The following is a 16,711-nucleotide window of genomic DNA, read 5'->3' as shown; positions in this document are numbered from 1 at the left end:
AATATTTTCCTACTTCCCAGGGTGTGGTCAGAAAAAATTAATTAATTTATCAGATGCTCAGATATCATGGGGATGGGGGCTATATCAGTATGTATATTGATGTTTAGGTTTTAATCAGTTTTTACTGAATCAGTGCCATAACAACCATGGGGTGGGAGGAAACTGCTGCTGGAGGAGGTGGTCTCCTTTGATAAGGTGTAGGACCAAGGTCCATTTGTCAACACTTAACATGCCAGTGCACTTTTTGTAAGAAAAGGTATTAATCTCTATATCCTTGCTTAATTCCAATAAACAATTATATTTTACCTATCTAAAATCCACATTCAGCATCAAATGAATATAAGATTATTCTTCAGTTACTGTCCTAAACTATTATGTAGTATTGCTGTGTTCTGTTAAACAGCTATTTGCATTACACCCCAGTGGTGGCGGCAGTTCACAAGTAGGTGAGATAATTTTGAAGTGAATAGTGTGTAAAAGGCACTATGTAATTGCAAGTTGATAATATTAGTGATTTTCAAATTAAACAGATGCTTGCCAGGTTGCAGTATGAGAAAAAAATATATACAGCATTTGTCAATACTCCTGCCACAGTTCCAGATATAATATAAGCAATAATTTAAGATCAAAGAACTCTATAATAGATTTCTATTGAATTAACGTGGTGATTTCTGTGTCAGTCAGTTAAATAGGATTACATGAGGTGTATGTGAAGGCAGAATATGACCTGGAGTCTTAATTATTCACTTTAACAAAGATAGAACAGGATACTTCATAGGTGCAGTACATTTAGCATGGTGCTCAGTGGTCTCAAAAGAAGAGGCCATATCATGGCAAATTACATATAGGCAAAGTATGCCAGCTCATGAAAACAAAACAGAAATTTTTTTGAAAAGCCAGCTCAGATCTCTGAGCAGCTCCAATTCATCATTCAGGATGTGACCAGTGTGATGTTACACTCCATATTCTTTATGAAAATATGCTTATGATATGATTATGACATAACTGAGATATACTTTATGCAAGATGGCTCATGTAAGAGATCATTGGAAAGGTTATGATTTACTGAATCTGATTATCCAATTTGTATGCCTGTATCATTTCTGTATTTGAAGTTCGGAATATTGACCATGCAACTGTATTTCAAATGTGCTACTTTGGGTGTCACCCACAACTAATCCTTCAGATACAACAATGGAAAAGCCAGATAGGGCGATGGCCCATTAGCAAAGGCAATGGACTGCAAAAGAGCTTAGTCTTCCTGTAGACGCTCCAGATAACATACGAGTAATGACTGCCACAGACCTCCAGAGACATGGGTCTGTGTCACCTGGTACTGGACCCATCCCTGGGAATGCCAGTGTTTTTCCACTTGAAGACAAAGGGTTCACACCATACACAAAAGCTATATAAGGCAGGGGAGTGACATCATCAGGGTTCTCCTCTCCTCCCCACCCAAAGAGACACTGAAAAACATCTGGAAGCAAGAACTGAACTGAGGGGAGAAGGGTTGAACTCAGGCTGGGAGGGTATCTAGTCTGTGAGTGGAAATACGGGAAGTCTCAAACTGCAGGCCAGTGCAGCTGCCTTTCAAGACTTTCTGTAATCTACCTGTGGCAATATTTACCTGTGGCAATAATGAGAAATTACATTTTGTAACCAGTTTCTTTAATGAATCATAGAATCATAGAATATCAGGGTTGGAAGGGACCCCAGAAGGTCATCTAGTCCAACCCCCTGCTCGAAGCAGGACCAATTCCCAGTTAAATCATCCCAGCCAGGGCTTTGTCAAGCCTGACCTTAAAAACCTCTAAGGAAGGAGATTCTACCACCTCCCTAGGTAACGCATTCCAGTGTTTCACCACCCTTTTAGTGAAAAAGTTTTTCCTAATATCCAATCTAAACCTCCCCCATTGCAACTTGAGACCATTACTCCTTGTTCTGTCATCTGCTACCATTGAGAACAGTCTAGAGCCATCCTCTTTGGAACCCCCTTTCAGGTAGTTGAAAGCAGCTATCAAATCCCCCCTCAAGCTCAGTTTGCATGTTTTGTTTTATTTGCTTAGTAATCTACTTCGTTCTGTTTGCTATCTCCTATATTCACTTAACATCTACTCTTTCTAGTTAATAAACTTGTTTTTTGATTATTCTGAAATCCGGTTTGTACATATCATAATGGGAGAGGGGCGGAAGAGGCTATGCATACCTTCCTTCACATTGAGGGAGGGGGTGGATTTCACAATATACCTTTGGGTCTGCACTCCAGGGGAGGTGGGCACCAGAGTGCTGGGTCAAGTCCCTTAAGCTGAGTCTTCAGAGAGCTGACCTCAGTGTCTGTCTTTCTGCAGCAGAGTGTGGCCTTGCCTGTGTGTGTGCTAGAGGAGGCTTAAGAGCCTGGCTCAGCAAGACAGGTTAAAGGGGGCCCACGCACGCAGAACAGGCGGGCTCAGTGGTATCTCAGCACATCAAGTGGCACCTTGAAAGGGGGCAACCCGTCACAACCAGCACTTATGCCACTGTGCATAAGTCTTAAAAGTTCTTGAAGTAGACGTGTGTATTTACTATAAGCAGTCCAGTGTTTTTTTCATGACTACCAGCACATTTGATATGTACACTGTAAGATAAATTTTACTTAGACTTGGCTAAGTTTTGCTGATACTGCAACAAACCCATTCCTTCTACCTTTATTTGCTTTAAAAGGGAATTATTACATGCTAGCGTGAACTAAATACTGCTGAGAAGACCTACTAATCCTATGTTTGATCTGATCAGGTATTGCAACTATTTATAAATCAGAAAGCTGAACAATCAGAAAATGGATGTCAGCATATTAAAAAAAAACAACAACCTTTCCTTCTCCTGAGACTTCAGAACATTTCAGCATGTATTAACATTTCCTAACTCTTTTTTTGAAAGGAAATTATACTTTAAAGAGTCACAGAACCAAAATGAATAATGAAGTAGAACGGTGTCAAATGAAACAATCTAATGAAATACTGCAAGCTCTTCTATTTTCTACCTTAAATTCAGCATTACTAAAAGGACGCTGCAGTATAAAAAAGGTTCATATCTTTTGAGATCTGTGAAATACTGTTACCATTAACAACAATACCACAGTTTTGTTATTTTCTAAGTATTTTATAAGGTATTGATTTGTTATGAAAAGAAAGTCAGGAAGTGATTTAATAATTGAGGTGAAAAATAGTCACAATAGTCTTGAAGGTAGCAAAATGAGTTTATTACCATGTGTTCTGACTATACACCAAAACGGAAATGAAAGCCTTTTCTATCAAAATAAATATGACCATGAATTACAAACAAATTGATGATATTCCCCAAAACATGGAGGATAGATTACTGATGAACAGCATATGAAATGAAAAATTCATATGGGGAGGAAAACCTATCAGGAGAAATCTGAAATTTGGCTACAGAAAATTAACCAGTTTGAAGATGTAAAAATTCCAGTAATAATTACTAACCCCCCACACTTGGGTAAGCTTTAATTTAAGGGGAAAAGAGAATAACCTCAAAGATAATATCTTCAGGATAATATTCTCAATATAAAACTAGCAAATGTAGGTGAAGTATAAAGTCTCAAATTCAGGTGGTGTTCAATTTTGGGGTATACACAGGCACATCTAATTTTGCAAAGGAGCAAGAATATGGGCCTTGTTCTGCACTGCACACAGCTCACCAAAAAGCTCTTCATACTGACCTATATCATCTCCTTCTGTAGGAAAGGAATACCATGTTTCCTATGAGGTATAGAGCTTTTTCTAATGTTTGGTAGGTTGGAAAGTACTCTGAATTGGCACTGTCAATTGAGATTTATCATGTAATATGTGTTTTTAGCTTTTTTGCCTTCCCTTACTGTTGGCTGTCTCCTAACAAGGAAGGATACCATAATTCCATAAAATGATGATTTTTAAAAAATTCAGTTAAAATAATTTGCTATCAGAATCTGTAGTTGCATGTACAATCAAAACTAAAAATACTTATTACACAATAAATCTAAATTGACAATACTAATTTAAAGCACTTTCTAACCTACAAACAACTAAGATCTGAAGACAACTCAATGGAAATATCTCACTCAATGTGCAAACGTGGCCAAATAGCCAATAGCAAGGGAAAGATAAATTATTAGAAGGGAAAAAAAATTAGAAAATGTATCCTGCTCATTTTGGTCAGGCGTTAAGCACTATCAACTCCCACTGAAGTTGTCAACTCAGAGTGCTCAACATATTATAGGATCAAATCCTCAGTCTGTCAAAATGGGGAGTTTTTTGCCTCTGTTTTTCAATTGTGTAGGTTCTGTTTGCTTGTCTTGATAGTGTTTTCTAATTCATGGTCTGTTTTGATTTATTCTCCGAACACTTTCTAAACTGAATATTACGAAGGATCAGAAAATCAAAAATACAAAACCAAAACAATGGTATTTCCTTACTTTTGAGTGTTTAACAGTGCAACTGTAACATTTTCTTAATATAGATTTTTATGTAATATTATGTATTTCCATAACTGTATTAATTTGGGAAGTCTAATATTCAAGCATTGGTGCTTTAACAGGATGCTTAAATCCAATATTAACATGTACAAATCAGACTTAAAATGCATAAAAGCCCATTTTATAAGTTTAAGTAGCAATGTCAACACCCAAATACTACTTCCAGTCACTCTTTGTGGACATATTTTAAAACTGTCTTGTGGTGCATTCTGAGATATTTTGCATGGAAAATGCCATACAATGTTTTAATGTTGACAAATACATTACAAGTTTATAGCGCTTTAGAATGAAATATAGAGTACAGAATATATTAAATTATTCAGTCTATTTCTTTTTATTTGTAAATCTCATTGTTTCAGAAATAATCAGTATTATGAAAAATTCAGTCTAAATGGGATACCTAACAGACATCATAAAAACAAATAGTGTAAGAAGTTTGTTAATGAACAACATTTCAGTTACACAAAAATGTGTTCTGTGAGCAGATGCATATTACAAACAACATCTTTGTTCTTATGGTAAAATTACATATGATTTATACCAAAAGTGCTTAGCTTGAAAACTATCCCCTTTAATAAGAGACTGTCAAATATGTTTATCATTCCAATCCTAAAAACAGCAAGTTAGATAAACAAAGATTTTAATATTTTTTAAAAAGATAAAACACACATGGAATTCTGTAAATAAATTAGCTAGCAATTTCATTATCTAGTCTGTGTAGCAAAGAGGGGCTATTAATGAACAGCTATTAAAGAAAATCCTCTAACTATATTTAAAGTTTTCATTCTGGAACTGATAGTATAATATGTTTCAGCACTTACAATATATCTTGTTTATGTTTTAGAAAATGCCATCAAATATTCCAAGAAAAGGCTTAACATCATTGGTTTCATCATCTGAAAGAGATCTAATAAAAATGAAGCAAACCAAAATAATTAAAATTGTGAACAATATTGCATACCAAAACCTATGAAATCAGAATATTATTTATAATACAGCCAGGAAAGATCTGTATCTGAAAAATAATTTTAAAAAGTCTATTTACATGAAAAACTAATTACAACTAGTAAAATAAAAACTTGTAAGTTAGAAAGAAGAGCTTGGTCTATGGCCTAAGATTGTGAAGTCCTCAGTACCTTGAAGGATAAGAATCTACAACAGAATATAAAAATGATTTTTATTACCTGACATCAATTTCTTTTTTCCTTTCTTTGTTGCAAATAAAAAAATTCTCCTTTCCAATGAATTGAGAAGAACTTGAGATTATTTCTGAGTTTGGAGAAAACTCTCTGTTTTTCAACTCTTGTGGAGGATTTGGATGTTTTCTTTTTTGGAAGCTGAACTGAAATGTATGGGTTACAAAATAAACATGATTAAAAATAACAAATTTTAAGACAAACTTCCATATTGTAATAAACTCTAATATATACCATAGCATGCAACCAAAGCTATGCTTAATGTGATAGAATTCCAAACTCTAAAAATAAAGATTTGATATATAAAATTGATATTACACTAGTCAATGGGATATCCACGTGATTAAAGTTTAGCATGTACTTAAGTGCTTTGTTGAATAAAAGCCTAAAAAACCAACTGGCTTGTTGAAATCAGTTCCAAAATACTGCATAATGGAAACTATGGGTCAAATTCAGGTCCTACTTCTTTTTGTAGCGAAGGGCACACAAAGCCAAAAATGGATGAATATAGATATTTTAACTAAGATAGCTTCCACAAAAATGTATGTGAACAGACACGCCAGTCATTCAAATAGATACAGAAAATTGAACACGGCAAAACTGAGTAAGTTGACTATAGCAAACAAGTTCACCAAAAAAATCCCTTCACTGCATTGCAAGAAATCCTGTTATAAATATACCTTTACTTACAGTACTTGTATTTCCATATTGTACAGATAATTTCTTTTCTGATGGTGATTTTAATGTGGAAGAGGCAGAATTTTGTAGATGAACATCAGACTTATCTCGTAACAGGCAAAAACTGAAAATGTGGAAGTTTGGATAATTTAGATATTTATGCATAAGCATAAATGGTTTTCTCAAAGTTCATTGCTTTCAATTTCTAAGTTATTTAAAATAATTCAAAAATTAACTATTTAAAGTAGTTTTTTAAAATGTTCAAACTTCTGACTTTAGAGCTTGTATTCCAGCTACTTAGTCAAGTTTTCCCAAAAGCTCAGGACACATTGATACAAATTTAATAATACATATGTCCCTCAAATATAGACAATGCTTTTACTGAACTGAATAATAACTAGTGTTATACATTATACTTACTTTTTTGAAATGTCACTTGTTACTTTGCTCTCTGAATTCTGGAACAGTGGTTTACATTCTATTGTACTTTGAAAGTAGGTGTTTCCAGATCCTATATTAGAAAATGATAATTTTAAAATATAGTCACAAAATAGCCAAAGAACTCCTTATGAATCCTTTCTGGAATTCCAGAAGTCATAGTCTCACACAGGAACTTTAATATTCATCAAGGTTTTAATGTTTGTTTGGCTTTTTGATTAATTTTAAAATGTTGAGGGAAACAGTCAAACTATCAAACGTGAAGAGTCACATATCCTCCGAAAGATCTGAAGCTATTTCTTTCTTACTTTCCATGAGTGTTGGTCTTGCACAACTATAGAAAAAAAGGAATGAGCCAAATATTCTGCTGGTGTAAATCCATGATCTCAGTGGATCAACTTACTGATAGTCCATGTGGTTCCCTGGACTGGGACCTGAACTGGGGCTCAGGAGACGTATGTTCTATTCCTAGCTCTGTTGTGTTATTTTCAGCAAGTCGCTTTACCTCTCTGAGCTTCCATTTCCCTTCCCACCCTTTGTTTGTCTTTAGCTGTTTAGATTTCAAGCACTTCAGGGCAACAACTATATATGTTGTACTATACGTTTATACAGTGTCTAGGCACAATGGAACCCAAATTGCAGTTAGAGCCTCTAGGTGCCACTGTAATAAAAATAACAACTAATAATAAAAAATTTGGTCCTCTTGTTTGTCCATATTGGCAAAAATGGGACACAAAAATTCACCACAGGTAGCAAATCTGGAAATGGAGGTTACTCACCTGTAACTGAGCATTCTCTGAGATATGTGGTCCCTATCCTTATGCCACATGTGGAACGCAGGTGTTCCATGTACCTGAGACCCGAGACTTCCAGCAAGTATTGTCACTGCCTGTGTAGCTGCTCACCTCATTCTCCATACTGAGGGAATAAGAGGTGCTTTAAATGGACCCCTGTCCAGGTCTTCCTCTTAGCATGAATTAGAAAGGATCTGAAGCAGAGGGGAGGGAGGCTGGGTGGTGGAATGCAGATACTTCACCAACAACCTCCAGTTACAGGTAAGAAAAAAAAGTTATTAACCTTTTGTAACTGTTGTTCTTTGAGATGTGTAGCTCATGTCCATTTCATGCCAGCTGTATGTGCACTCTGTGCACAGTTGCCAGAGATTTTTCCCTTAGTGGTATCCATAGGACCAGCTCTAGCGCCCCCGGAGCCGTGCATGTATGCCCTGGTATAAGGGGTGCTGCAAGCTCCGCATCCTCTCAGTTTCTTCTTTCCAGTAACTCCAACAGAGGGGTATGAGGGTGGGTCATGGAATGGACATGAGCAACACATCTTGAAGAACAATAGTTCCAAAAGGTTAGCAACCATTTTTTCTTTGAGTGCTTGCTCACATCCATTCTATGCTAGGTGACTCACAACCAGTACCCTCAGAGGTTGGCTTGGAGTTTATGGACCTACTGACTGAAACATCACTCTTCCGAAAATGGCATTATGACAGGTCTGCTGCTGATGGCGCAGTGGGATGTGAAGGTATGAACCGACGACCATGTTGCGGATCTGCAGATGTCCTGGATTGTTATTTGTGCAAGGAACATATCTGACACAGTGTTCCTTGCACTGAGCTTTCGTGGAATGAGCAGTCACAATGGCTGGAGACGGAACCTTCACCTGCTCGTAGGAAATCTGGATACAGGCCATTATCCAGGACGAGATTTTTTGGGATGACACCAGCAGCCCTCTCATACTTTCTGCTACTGCTACAAAGAGTTGCATAGACTTTGCCAAAGGGCTTACTCCTCTCAATATAGAAGGTCTAATGTATGGAGCCGACATTCCTCAGTGGTCTTGTGAGGTTTTGGGAAGTAGACAGGCGAAATAATGTCCTGGTTGTTATGGAATTGTGACACCGCCTTTGGCAGAAAGGCTGAATGAGGGCACAGCTGGACCTTGTCCTTTGTCACTGTATAAGGGGGTTCTGACATAAGGGCTTTGATCTCGGAGATCCTTCTGACCAATGTGATTACCACCAGGAAGTGACCTTCCAAGACAGAAGCAGTAAGGAATAAGATACTAATGGCTCAAAGTGTCTTCCCTCGGAGACCATGGAGGAGCCATATCCACGTCTGCCTCCAGGTGGTGCCAGGGAACCGGTGACCAATGACGGACTAGAGACTGTTGCAATGGGACCATAGAGGGTTTTCCTCTGGGTGATTCTATGATGGTTGGTGCCACGATGGAGCTCACCGCCTCTTGATCCCTTCTATCCCCAGCAGCTGTGGCTGTCAGGGAACCTTGGGGAATGGGTGGGATTGGGAGGGACATCAGATCCTTTGCCAACTGGAAAGCCTCCAGAGTTGAAGGGGCCTACAGACGCGAAGTCCCACAACCGGCTCCTGGGAGTCAGGGGTGGGTCCTGGACTGGACTCAGTGTCTAGGTAGAGTTGCCGGAGCCCACAGAGGCTCTAAGGAGGACAAGTGGCCCAGCATGGGTCTCAATGCGCTAGTCACTCCCCGCTTGTCCCGCTTCAGCATCAGAGGGCACGCTATTTCTTATGCTTATTCCTTGGCACTGGGGATGGAGAATGGTGCAGGGAAGAGCACGGTGCCGGTGGAGCGCTTTGCATGGAAGCCAAAGTACTCAGCGCTGATTCGGAGCAGCTCAGCTCTGAGGCTGGTCTGAGTGCTGCCTCCATGAGTAAGGCCTTCAGACGAATGTTTCTATCTTTTTGAATGCACAATCTGAACCCCTGAAGATCTGGCATGTCTCTGTAATGTGAGTTTCCCCGACGCACTTTAGATATCGAATGTGGGTCACTTACTGGGCTTGCAGCAGGAGGCACATGGCTTGAAGCCCAGGCACCGGGGCATGCCCAGCCCCTGGGACAAAAGACCCTCAACGACACAGACTACTATTCACACTATATACACTAACACTAGGTAAGAACTATATACACTAACTACAAAAACTATACAATATAGTACAAAGTCCAAACCACTGGGAAAGAAGCCTTGCAAGAGCAAGAAAGATTGTTCCAAGCAACCGTCATGGGCGGTAAGAAGGAACTGAGAGGATGCAGAGCCAGCAGCACCCCTTATACCAGCGCATATACACGCAGTTCCATGGTGTGCTAGAGCCAGTCCTACTGATACCATGAAGAGAAAAATCTGGCACATGACATACACACACCTAGCACGGAATGGCCATGAGGAAGCACTTAAAGAAATCTCCATTTCTTCTTTAAGTCCTGGTCCCTAATGTATATTCCAGACCTGGTAAGTGATACTCAAAGAGGAAGGGGTGTGAGGATGCAGTTGATATAATGTCTGTAATACCGCTGTCCCAGCTGCTGAATCTGCAGAAGAGGCTTGGAATAAGGTGTAATACTTTGTGAAGGTATGGACGGAACTCCAGGTTTCTGCCTTACAAATATCCAGTATAGGTACTTATTGAAGAGATGTTACTGAGGTTGCCTGTGCTCTACTGGAGTGGGTCCTCACTCCCTCCAGAGAAAGGAGATGTGCCAACTGATAAGAAAGAGTGATACAATCAAAGATCCACTTAGAGAGTCTCTGAGCAAATAATACTTGTCCCCATGATCACTCTACTACAGTGACAAAAAAATCTAGACATTCTTCTGACTGGTTTTACTCTTTGAAGGTAGACTGCTAGAGCCCATCTAATGTCAAGGGAATGAAGTCCCCTTTCTCTCACTGGAAACATAAGGATTTGGAAAGAATATGAGTAAGTGAATAGACTGATTTATGTGAAACTCAGAAATTACCTTAGGGATGAACTCTGGGGAAAGGTGAAGGGAAAACTTCTCCTTATGAAATGTGGTGTATGGTAGATCATCCATAAGTGCTCCCAGTTCATTCACCCTTCTGGATGATGTGATGGCAATGAGAAAGGTGACCTTCAAGTATAGGGACATCGACCACATGGCCAACAGTTCACAGGGTGGCTTGGTAAATACTGAAAGTACAAGATTGAGGTCCTATTGCAATGTTGGCTTCACTACTGGTTGGAAGGTCCTTGTGATTCCCGTAAGGAATCTGATCATTATTGGGTGAGTAAAAATAGAATAGCCCTCTACTGGAGGATGGAAGGCACCGACTGCTGCAAGGTGGACCCACAGTGAGCTACTGGAAAGTCCTGATGTCTTGAGAGTGAGGAGGTATTCTAAAACATCCCCAGAATCAGCAGGCCTTCCTGCTAACTATTTATGTTGCACCTCAATAGAGAAATGCCTCCATTTAGCTAGATAGCAGTTTCTGGTAGAGACTTATCTGCTGTGTCTAAGAATAATTTGAACAGCCTCCACACATGAATGCTCTAGGCCTGATCCCTATCCAAATACCAGGCCATAAGATGCAGAGGGTCCAGTTGGGATGTCTGATCCTGCCATTCTCCTGAGTTATCAGATCTGGGAAGGGTTGGATGCTGATGAGAGGATAGGTTGACATTCATAGGAGGCCCAGAAACCAGAGTTGTCTGGGCCAATTGGATGTGATGAGAAAGATTCTAGCTTTGTCACATCATGAATCTTTTGCAGAACCCGCGGTAGCAGTGGGATGGGACGAAAGGCATACCTCTGGGTCTGTCCAGGATAGAAAGGCATTGCCCTTGGAGTCCCAACCCAGTGTGACATGGTCAGGCCAGATGGCTACAGCAGAGTGATAGAAGGCAGATATATTAGCCTCAGGTTAAGTAGGTCCCTTTTCCCTGGGTAAGGTAACAGGGAAGGTTCCAGAACAATCAGGAACTTTTTAGACACAATTAAGGCAGACAGGCTGATTAGAACACCTGCAGCCAATCAAGAAGCTGCCAGAATAAATTAAGACAGGCAGGCTAATCAGAGCACCTGGGTTTAAAAAGGCGCTCACTTCAGTTTGCGGTGTGCATGCGAGCAGCTGGGAGCAAGAGACGCAAGAAGCTGGGAGTGAGAGGACGTGCTGCTGGAAGACTGAGAAGTACGAACATTATCAGACATCAGGAGGAAGGTCCTGTGGTGAGAATAAAGAAGGTGTTGGGAGGAGGCCATGGGGAAGTAGCCCAGGGAGTTGTAGTGTCATGCAGCTGTTACAGGAGCCACTGTAGACAGCTGCAATCCACAGGGCCCTGGGCTGGAACCCGGAGTAGAGGGCGGGCCGAGGTTCCCTCCATCCCCCCAACTCCCTACTTGATACCAGAGGAGTTGAACTGGACTGTGGGTTACACCAGAGGGGAAGGTCTCTGGCCTGTTCCCCAATCCACTAGGTGGATCAGCAGAGACTGCGGGGATTGTTCTTCTTCCTTTCCCCATGCTGGCCAGTGATAAGGCTAACTGAGTGAACGGCAGATTTGAGCCATGAAAGTGGTCAAATTGAGGGCTACCGTGAACCTCTGAGGCGAGAAAATCCGCCAATAAGCGCAGGACCCACCAAGGCAGAGGAGGAACTTTTTCACACCAGTGCTGGGCTAGAGAAGTATAGACTGAACTTCTTGTTCATCTGGGTGGCGAACAGGTCCCAGAATGGCATTCTCCACTGAGTGAAGATTTCATTCAGGCCTGAACTGTGTCCCACTTGTAGTCTGTGGAGAAATGCCTGCTGAGATTGTCAGAGTTTCGCGCAACTGGGAGGTATATCGCAAAGAGTATGATGTGATTCCTGATACGGTACACTGGTGGAACTGTTGTCTCTATACAGAGTGAAAGAGATTTTGCTTCTCTTCGTTTGTTTACATAGAAGTGTGACAGGGTGGACTACGTGCAGAGGCCCCCTGCTGGAGGCCTCACAGGCTTGCCTCACCCCACCCAAGGAAAGAGCAGAGGAGAAGTCCTCCAGGCAGCCCAGAGTGGCTGCAAGAGATCAGCCAATCAGAGGCCAGAAGGACCATATAAAAGGTAGCAGCAGAGGAAGATCAGTCAGTTACTGCCTGGAGCTCAAAGAGGGAGAACCGGGTGCCTGGCTGGCTGGAAGAGCAGCAGGACTATGGACAGGTCAGTGTGGGCAGGCTGAGCCCAGCACCTAGCCAGACCAGGCGAGGATATTGTGACTGGTCCTGCTGATCTGGCTGAAGTCTGAACGCAGGCGAGGACTGCTAGAAGGACACCACCCAAGGGTACAGAGGTGGGTCCCTGTTGAGCTATTAAAGAAGGTAGTGGCTCCAGGAAAAAAGCCTTTGTGCTACGGCCCCATTCCAGGGCTGTGAGAAAGAACTAGAGTCTGCATACCCCGGAAGGGGAGACAATGTGTGCAACTCGTCCAAAGGGATGAGCTGCTGAAGACCCGGCGAACAACCATCAGCCGAGGGGTGCTCCTAAGAAACGGGTGCCATCCTATTGTAAGAACTGAAAGAAAAGCAGGGTCTTAACCGACCAGAAAGGGGGTGCCTGTGTGAGGGGGTGTCACCCTGTTCAAAACTGAGTGATTGAAGGCATGTCGGCCACAGAGGGAGCGCTCACGAGAGGCGGGTGCTGACCCCGTTACAAGAAGACAGTTGTCATTTTGTCAGATATCATTTGGATATGTCAGGACCATAAAAGAGGACACTGCAGGCCAGTCGGACTGCCCTTAGTTCTAGGAGATTGATGTGCATCCTGACCTCCCAAAGAGTCCACCTGGCCTGTGGAGTGTGAGTGCCTATGTGGGCTCCCCAACCTATGAGGGAAGTTTTGGGTGGAAGGAAAGGGACTCCAGCATTCACTTGCTCTGGGTTTGTCCACCATACAAGGGAAGCCATGACCATGGCCAGGATCGTTAGCTTGGTATTCATGTTGTCTCTGTCTGGAGAGTAAACAGACTGAAGTCAAGTCTGTAGGCAACGGAGGTGAAGCCTAGTGAACAGCATTACATCAGTGCACAAGGACATGTGGGCAAATAGGGAAAGACAGACCTTGACTGTGGTTCGAGATCTACAGTTGATTTGTCTTATCAGGCTGCTCATGGTTTCGAATCTGTTGAGAGGGAGGTAGGCTCTTACTGAGGTGGAGTCTAGGGTCACTCCTATAAAGTCTATGATTTTTATGGGAGTCAAAGAAGACTTTTCCTTGTTTATGCAAATTCCTAAGGGTGCCAGAAGGTGGACCAAAGATAAGTTTGCTGACTGAACTTCCCAGCGGGATCTGCCTGTTAAGAGCCAATAATCCAGGTATGGGAAGATGCTGTAACTGCTTCATCTCATCTGAGCTGCCATCACTGAGATGACTTTCATGAATACCTTGGATGCTGTTGCTAGTCCAAATGGAAGTACTCTGAACTGGTAGTGCGCTCTTGTCCTACCAGAAATCTGAGGAACCGTCTGTGGGATGGCAGAACGTTCACATGAAAATAAGCATCTTTTATGCTGAGAGCCCCAAATTATGCACCCTTCTCCAGAGAGGAGATGATTGATGCCAACATAACCGTGCATAATTTCAATTTGCAAATAAAAATATTTAGCTGACATAAGTCAAGCATGGGTCTCCAGACTCCTTTTTTTCTAGGACAGTATGAAATAGTGGGAGTAGAACCGTTTCCCTTGATGTTGAGGTGGCACTCACTCTATAGACCCTCTTTGGAGAAGAAAATCCACCACCTGGCAGAGGATCTCCCCAGGAGATCCTTGAGGAGGGGCCAGGAAGGGGGTTTGTTTAGAGGAGGGGAAAGAAACTCAGCAATGTAGCCAGAGTGGATGCTATCTAGTACCCATTTCTTCATTGTTATTGGCCTCCAGTTGTGGGCAAAGTACAGAAGATGGACGCCAAAACTTTGCGGGAGGATGGGGGGCAAGCGATGGCATCAGTTCTAGAGCTTCCCATCAAAAGTAACCCCTGGACAGCGGATGGGTTTGAGTGGCTGAGGTTGAGGAGGCTACGTACCTTGGTCTTTCTACTTTCTGGAATTTGCATGATGGCTCATATAGGTGCTGGTGACAGAAAGGCTGGTGAAGAGGCCTTGGCTTACACATCTGTTTGTGGTGGTTCCTCTTTGGGGCCGGGGTATAACTACCCAGGATGCATAGGACTGTTCTGGAGTCTGGGTGTAGTGGCTCATCTGTCTACTCATTAAAGCAGAGGTGGGCAAACTATGGCCTGCAGGACCATCCTGCCAGGCCCCTGAGCTCCCGGCTGGAGAGGCTAGCCCCTGGCCCCTCCCCCACAGCCATGCTGCCAGCGCTCTGGGCAGCTGGGCTGTCCTCCTGCAGGGCAGAGTGGTGGCATGTCTAGCTCTGGCCGGGCGGCGTGGCTGCCAGACATGCTGCTCTGAGTGGCATGGTAAGGGGGCCAGGGCCGGGGGGTTGGATAAGGTGTCAGCCGTGTCCATGCCGCTTGAAATGAGGTCTTAGCTACCAGTTTGCCCTCATCAATAAGAGTTTGGAATTGGACACTCTCCTCCTGAGGGACTTTGGATTGGAATGGATAGGAATGTGCGCCAGGAAGGCGACCAAGGTGGGCCCTCACGATCGGCAGTGGTGGGACCTGTGCCAGCTCGTATCAGGTCCAGATGCAGGAGGTGACCTAGTTGGAAATCCTCTGCAATGACACCAGAAGGCCTTCATCCTGTTCGCTGTTGCAATGAAGAGCTGGGTTGACTTGCGGAAAAGCCTGGTACACTCCAGCTAAAATGCCAAGGCACGTCTGACGTCCAGGGCGTGCAACCTCCTTACCTCACTAGTGGTGTGCAGCTTGGGACAAAACTCTGAGAGGAAGATGTCCTGGTTAACATGGAAGGAAGACACCACTTTCAGCAGAAAGGCCAGATGTGGTCGCAGCTGAACCTTGTTCTTGTAGAACACAATATATGGTGGCTCTAATGTCAGGGCTTTAATCTCTGAGACTCGTCTTGCCAACGTTACCGGTACAAGGAAGGCAACCTTCCATGACAGGTGCGAAAGGGAGTAGGAGCCCAGCGATTCAAAGGGTAGGCCTGTGAGCCTAGAAAGACCCAAGTTAAGGTCCCACTGTGGGACAAGAGCCCGGACCGGCAGGAAGAGCCTCTCGAGGCCTCTCAAGAATCTGACTGAGATGTCATGAGAGAACACCGTCTGACCTTGGATTGGAGGGCGGAAGGCAGAAATGGCTGAGAGATGCACCCTGACTGAAGAGTGTGCCAGACCCTGGTTCTTCAGATGGAGAAGATAGTCTAGGATAGACTGTACAGATGAATGCGACGGAGAGATACCACGCTCGGATACTCAGCACGAAACCTGGCCAAGGGGACGGGGTTAAGTCACTCTAGTGGAAGGCTTCCTACTTCCCAGGAGGACCTGTTGGACCTCATGAGAGCAGGTCCTCTCCTCCGGGTTCAGCCACGCAGCATCCATGCTGAGAGGTGGAGGGAGGCGAGGTCGGGATGTATGAGATGGCTGTGGTCCTGAGACAGCAGGTCCAGTCGGTTGGGCAGAGGCCAGGGAGGGCCCATTGCCATCATTAATGTGCCGAACCAGTGCTAGGACGGCCATGCTGGGTGATCATGATAGACAAGGCATAAGTTCTCTTGATCTTCGCCAGGACCCAGATGATAAGCAGAATCTGCAGGAATGCGTACATCAGGCTCCCTGACCACAACAGGAGGAAGGCATCAGAGAGAGTCCTTGCCCAGACCCTGCCGAGAACAAAAACAATGGCATTTTGTTTTGTCTGGTGGCGAACAGGTCCACTTGGGGAGACCCCCACCTCTGGAAGATCATGCAGGTTACCTCCGGGTGGAGCGACCACTCGTGATGACAGGAGAAGGACATGCTGAGGTGATCCGCCAGCATGTTTCTGATGCCACAGAGATGACAAGCTTCAAATTGATCTCATAGCTGATGCAGAAATCCCACTGATGGAATGCCTCTTGGCAGAGAGCCGACAACCGTGCTCCCCCTTGCCTGTTGATCTAGAACATCAAGGCTGTGTTGTCCATCAACACTCTCACCACTTTG

General features: G+C 43.2%; 1 protein-coding gene across 7 annotated transcripts in view; it reads right to left on the bottom strand.

Annotated features, from left to right (window-relative positions):
• Positions 1-3,257: 3,257 nt before the first annotated feature.
• The window catches only part of HFM1 (helicase for meiosis 1), a 115,673-nt gene continuing 102,219 nt past the window's right edge, over positions 3,258-16,711 (bottom strand). For all 7 annotated transcript variants that reach the window (XM_037907680.2, XM_043520683.1, XM_043520685.1 and 4 more), the window contains 4 exons: positions 6,805-6,895; positions 6,397-6,508; positions 5,695-5,852; positions 3,258-5,417 (listed from right to left, as the gene is read on the bottom strand). In XM_037907680.2, coding sequence (XP_037763608.2) covers positions 5,351-5,417; positions 5,695-5,852; positions 6,397-6,508; positions 6,805-6,895 — 428 coding nt within the window. In that variant the 3' untranslated portion in view covers positions 3,258-5,350. The remainder of the gene's footprint in view (positions 5,418-5,694; positions 5,853-6,396; positions 6,509-6,804; positions 6,896-16,711) is intronic.

Source organism: Chelonia mydas, chromosome 8 (assembly GCF_015237465.2).
Source record: "Chelonia mydas isolate rCheMyd1 chromosome 8, rCheMyd1.pri.v2, whole genome shotgun sequence".
Classification (NCBI taxonomy): domain Eukaryota; kingdom Metazoa; phylum Chordata; order Testudines; family Cheloniidae; genus Chelonia; species Chelonia mydas.
This window is presented reverse-complemented; position numbering and strand designations above follow the sequence as displayed.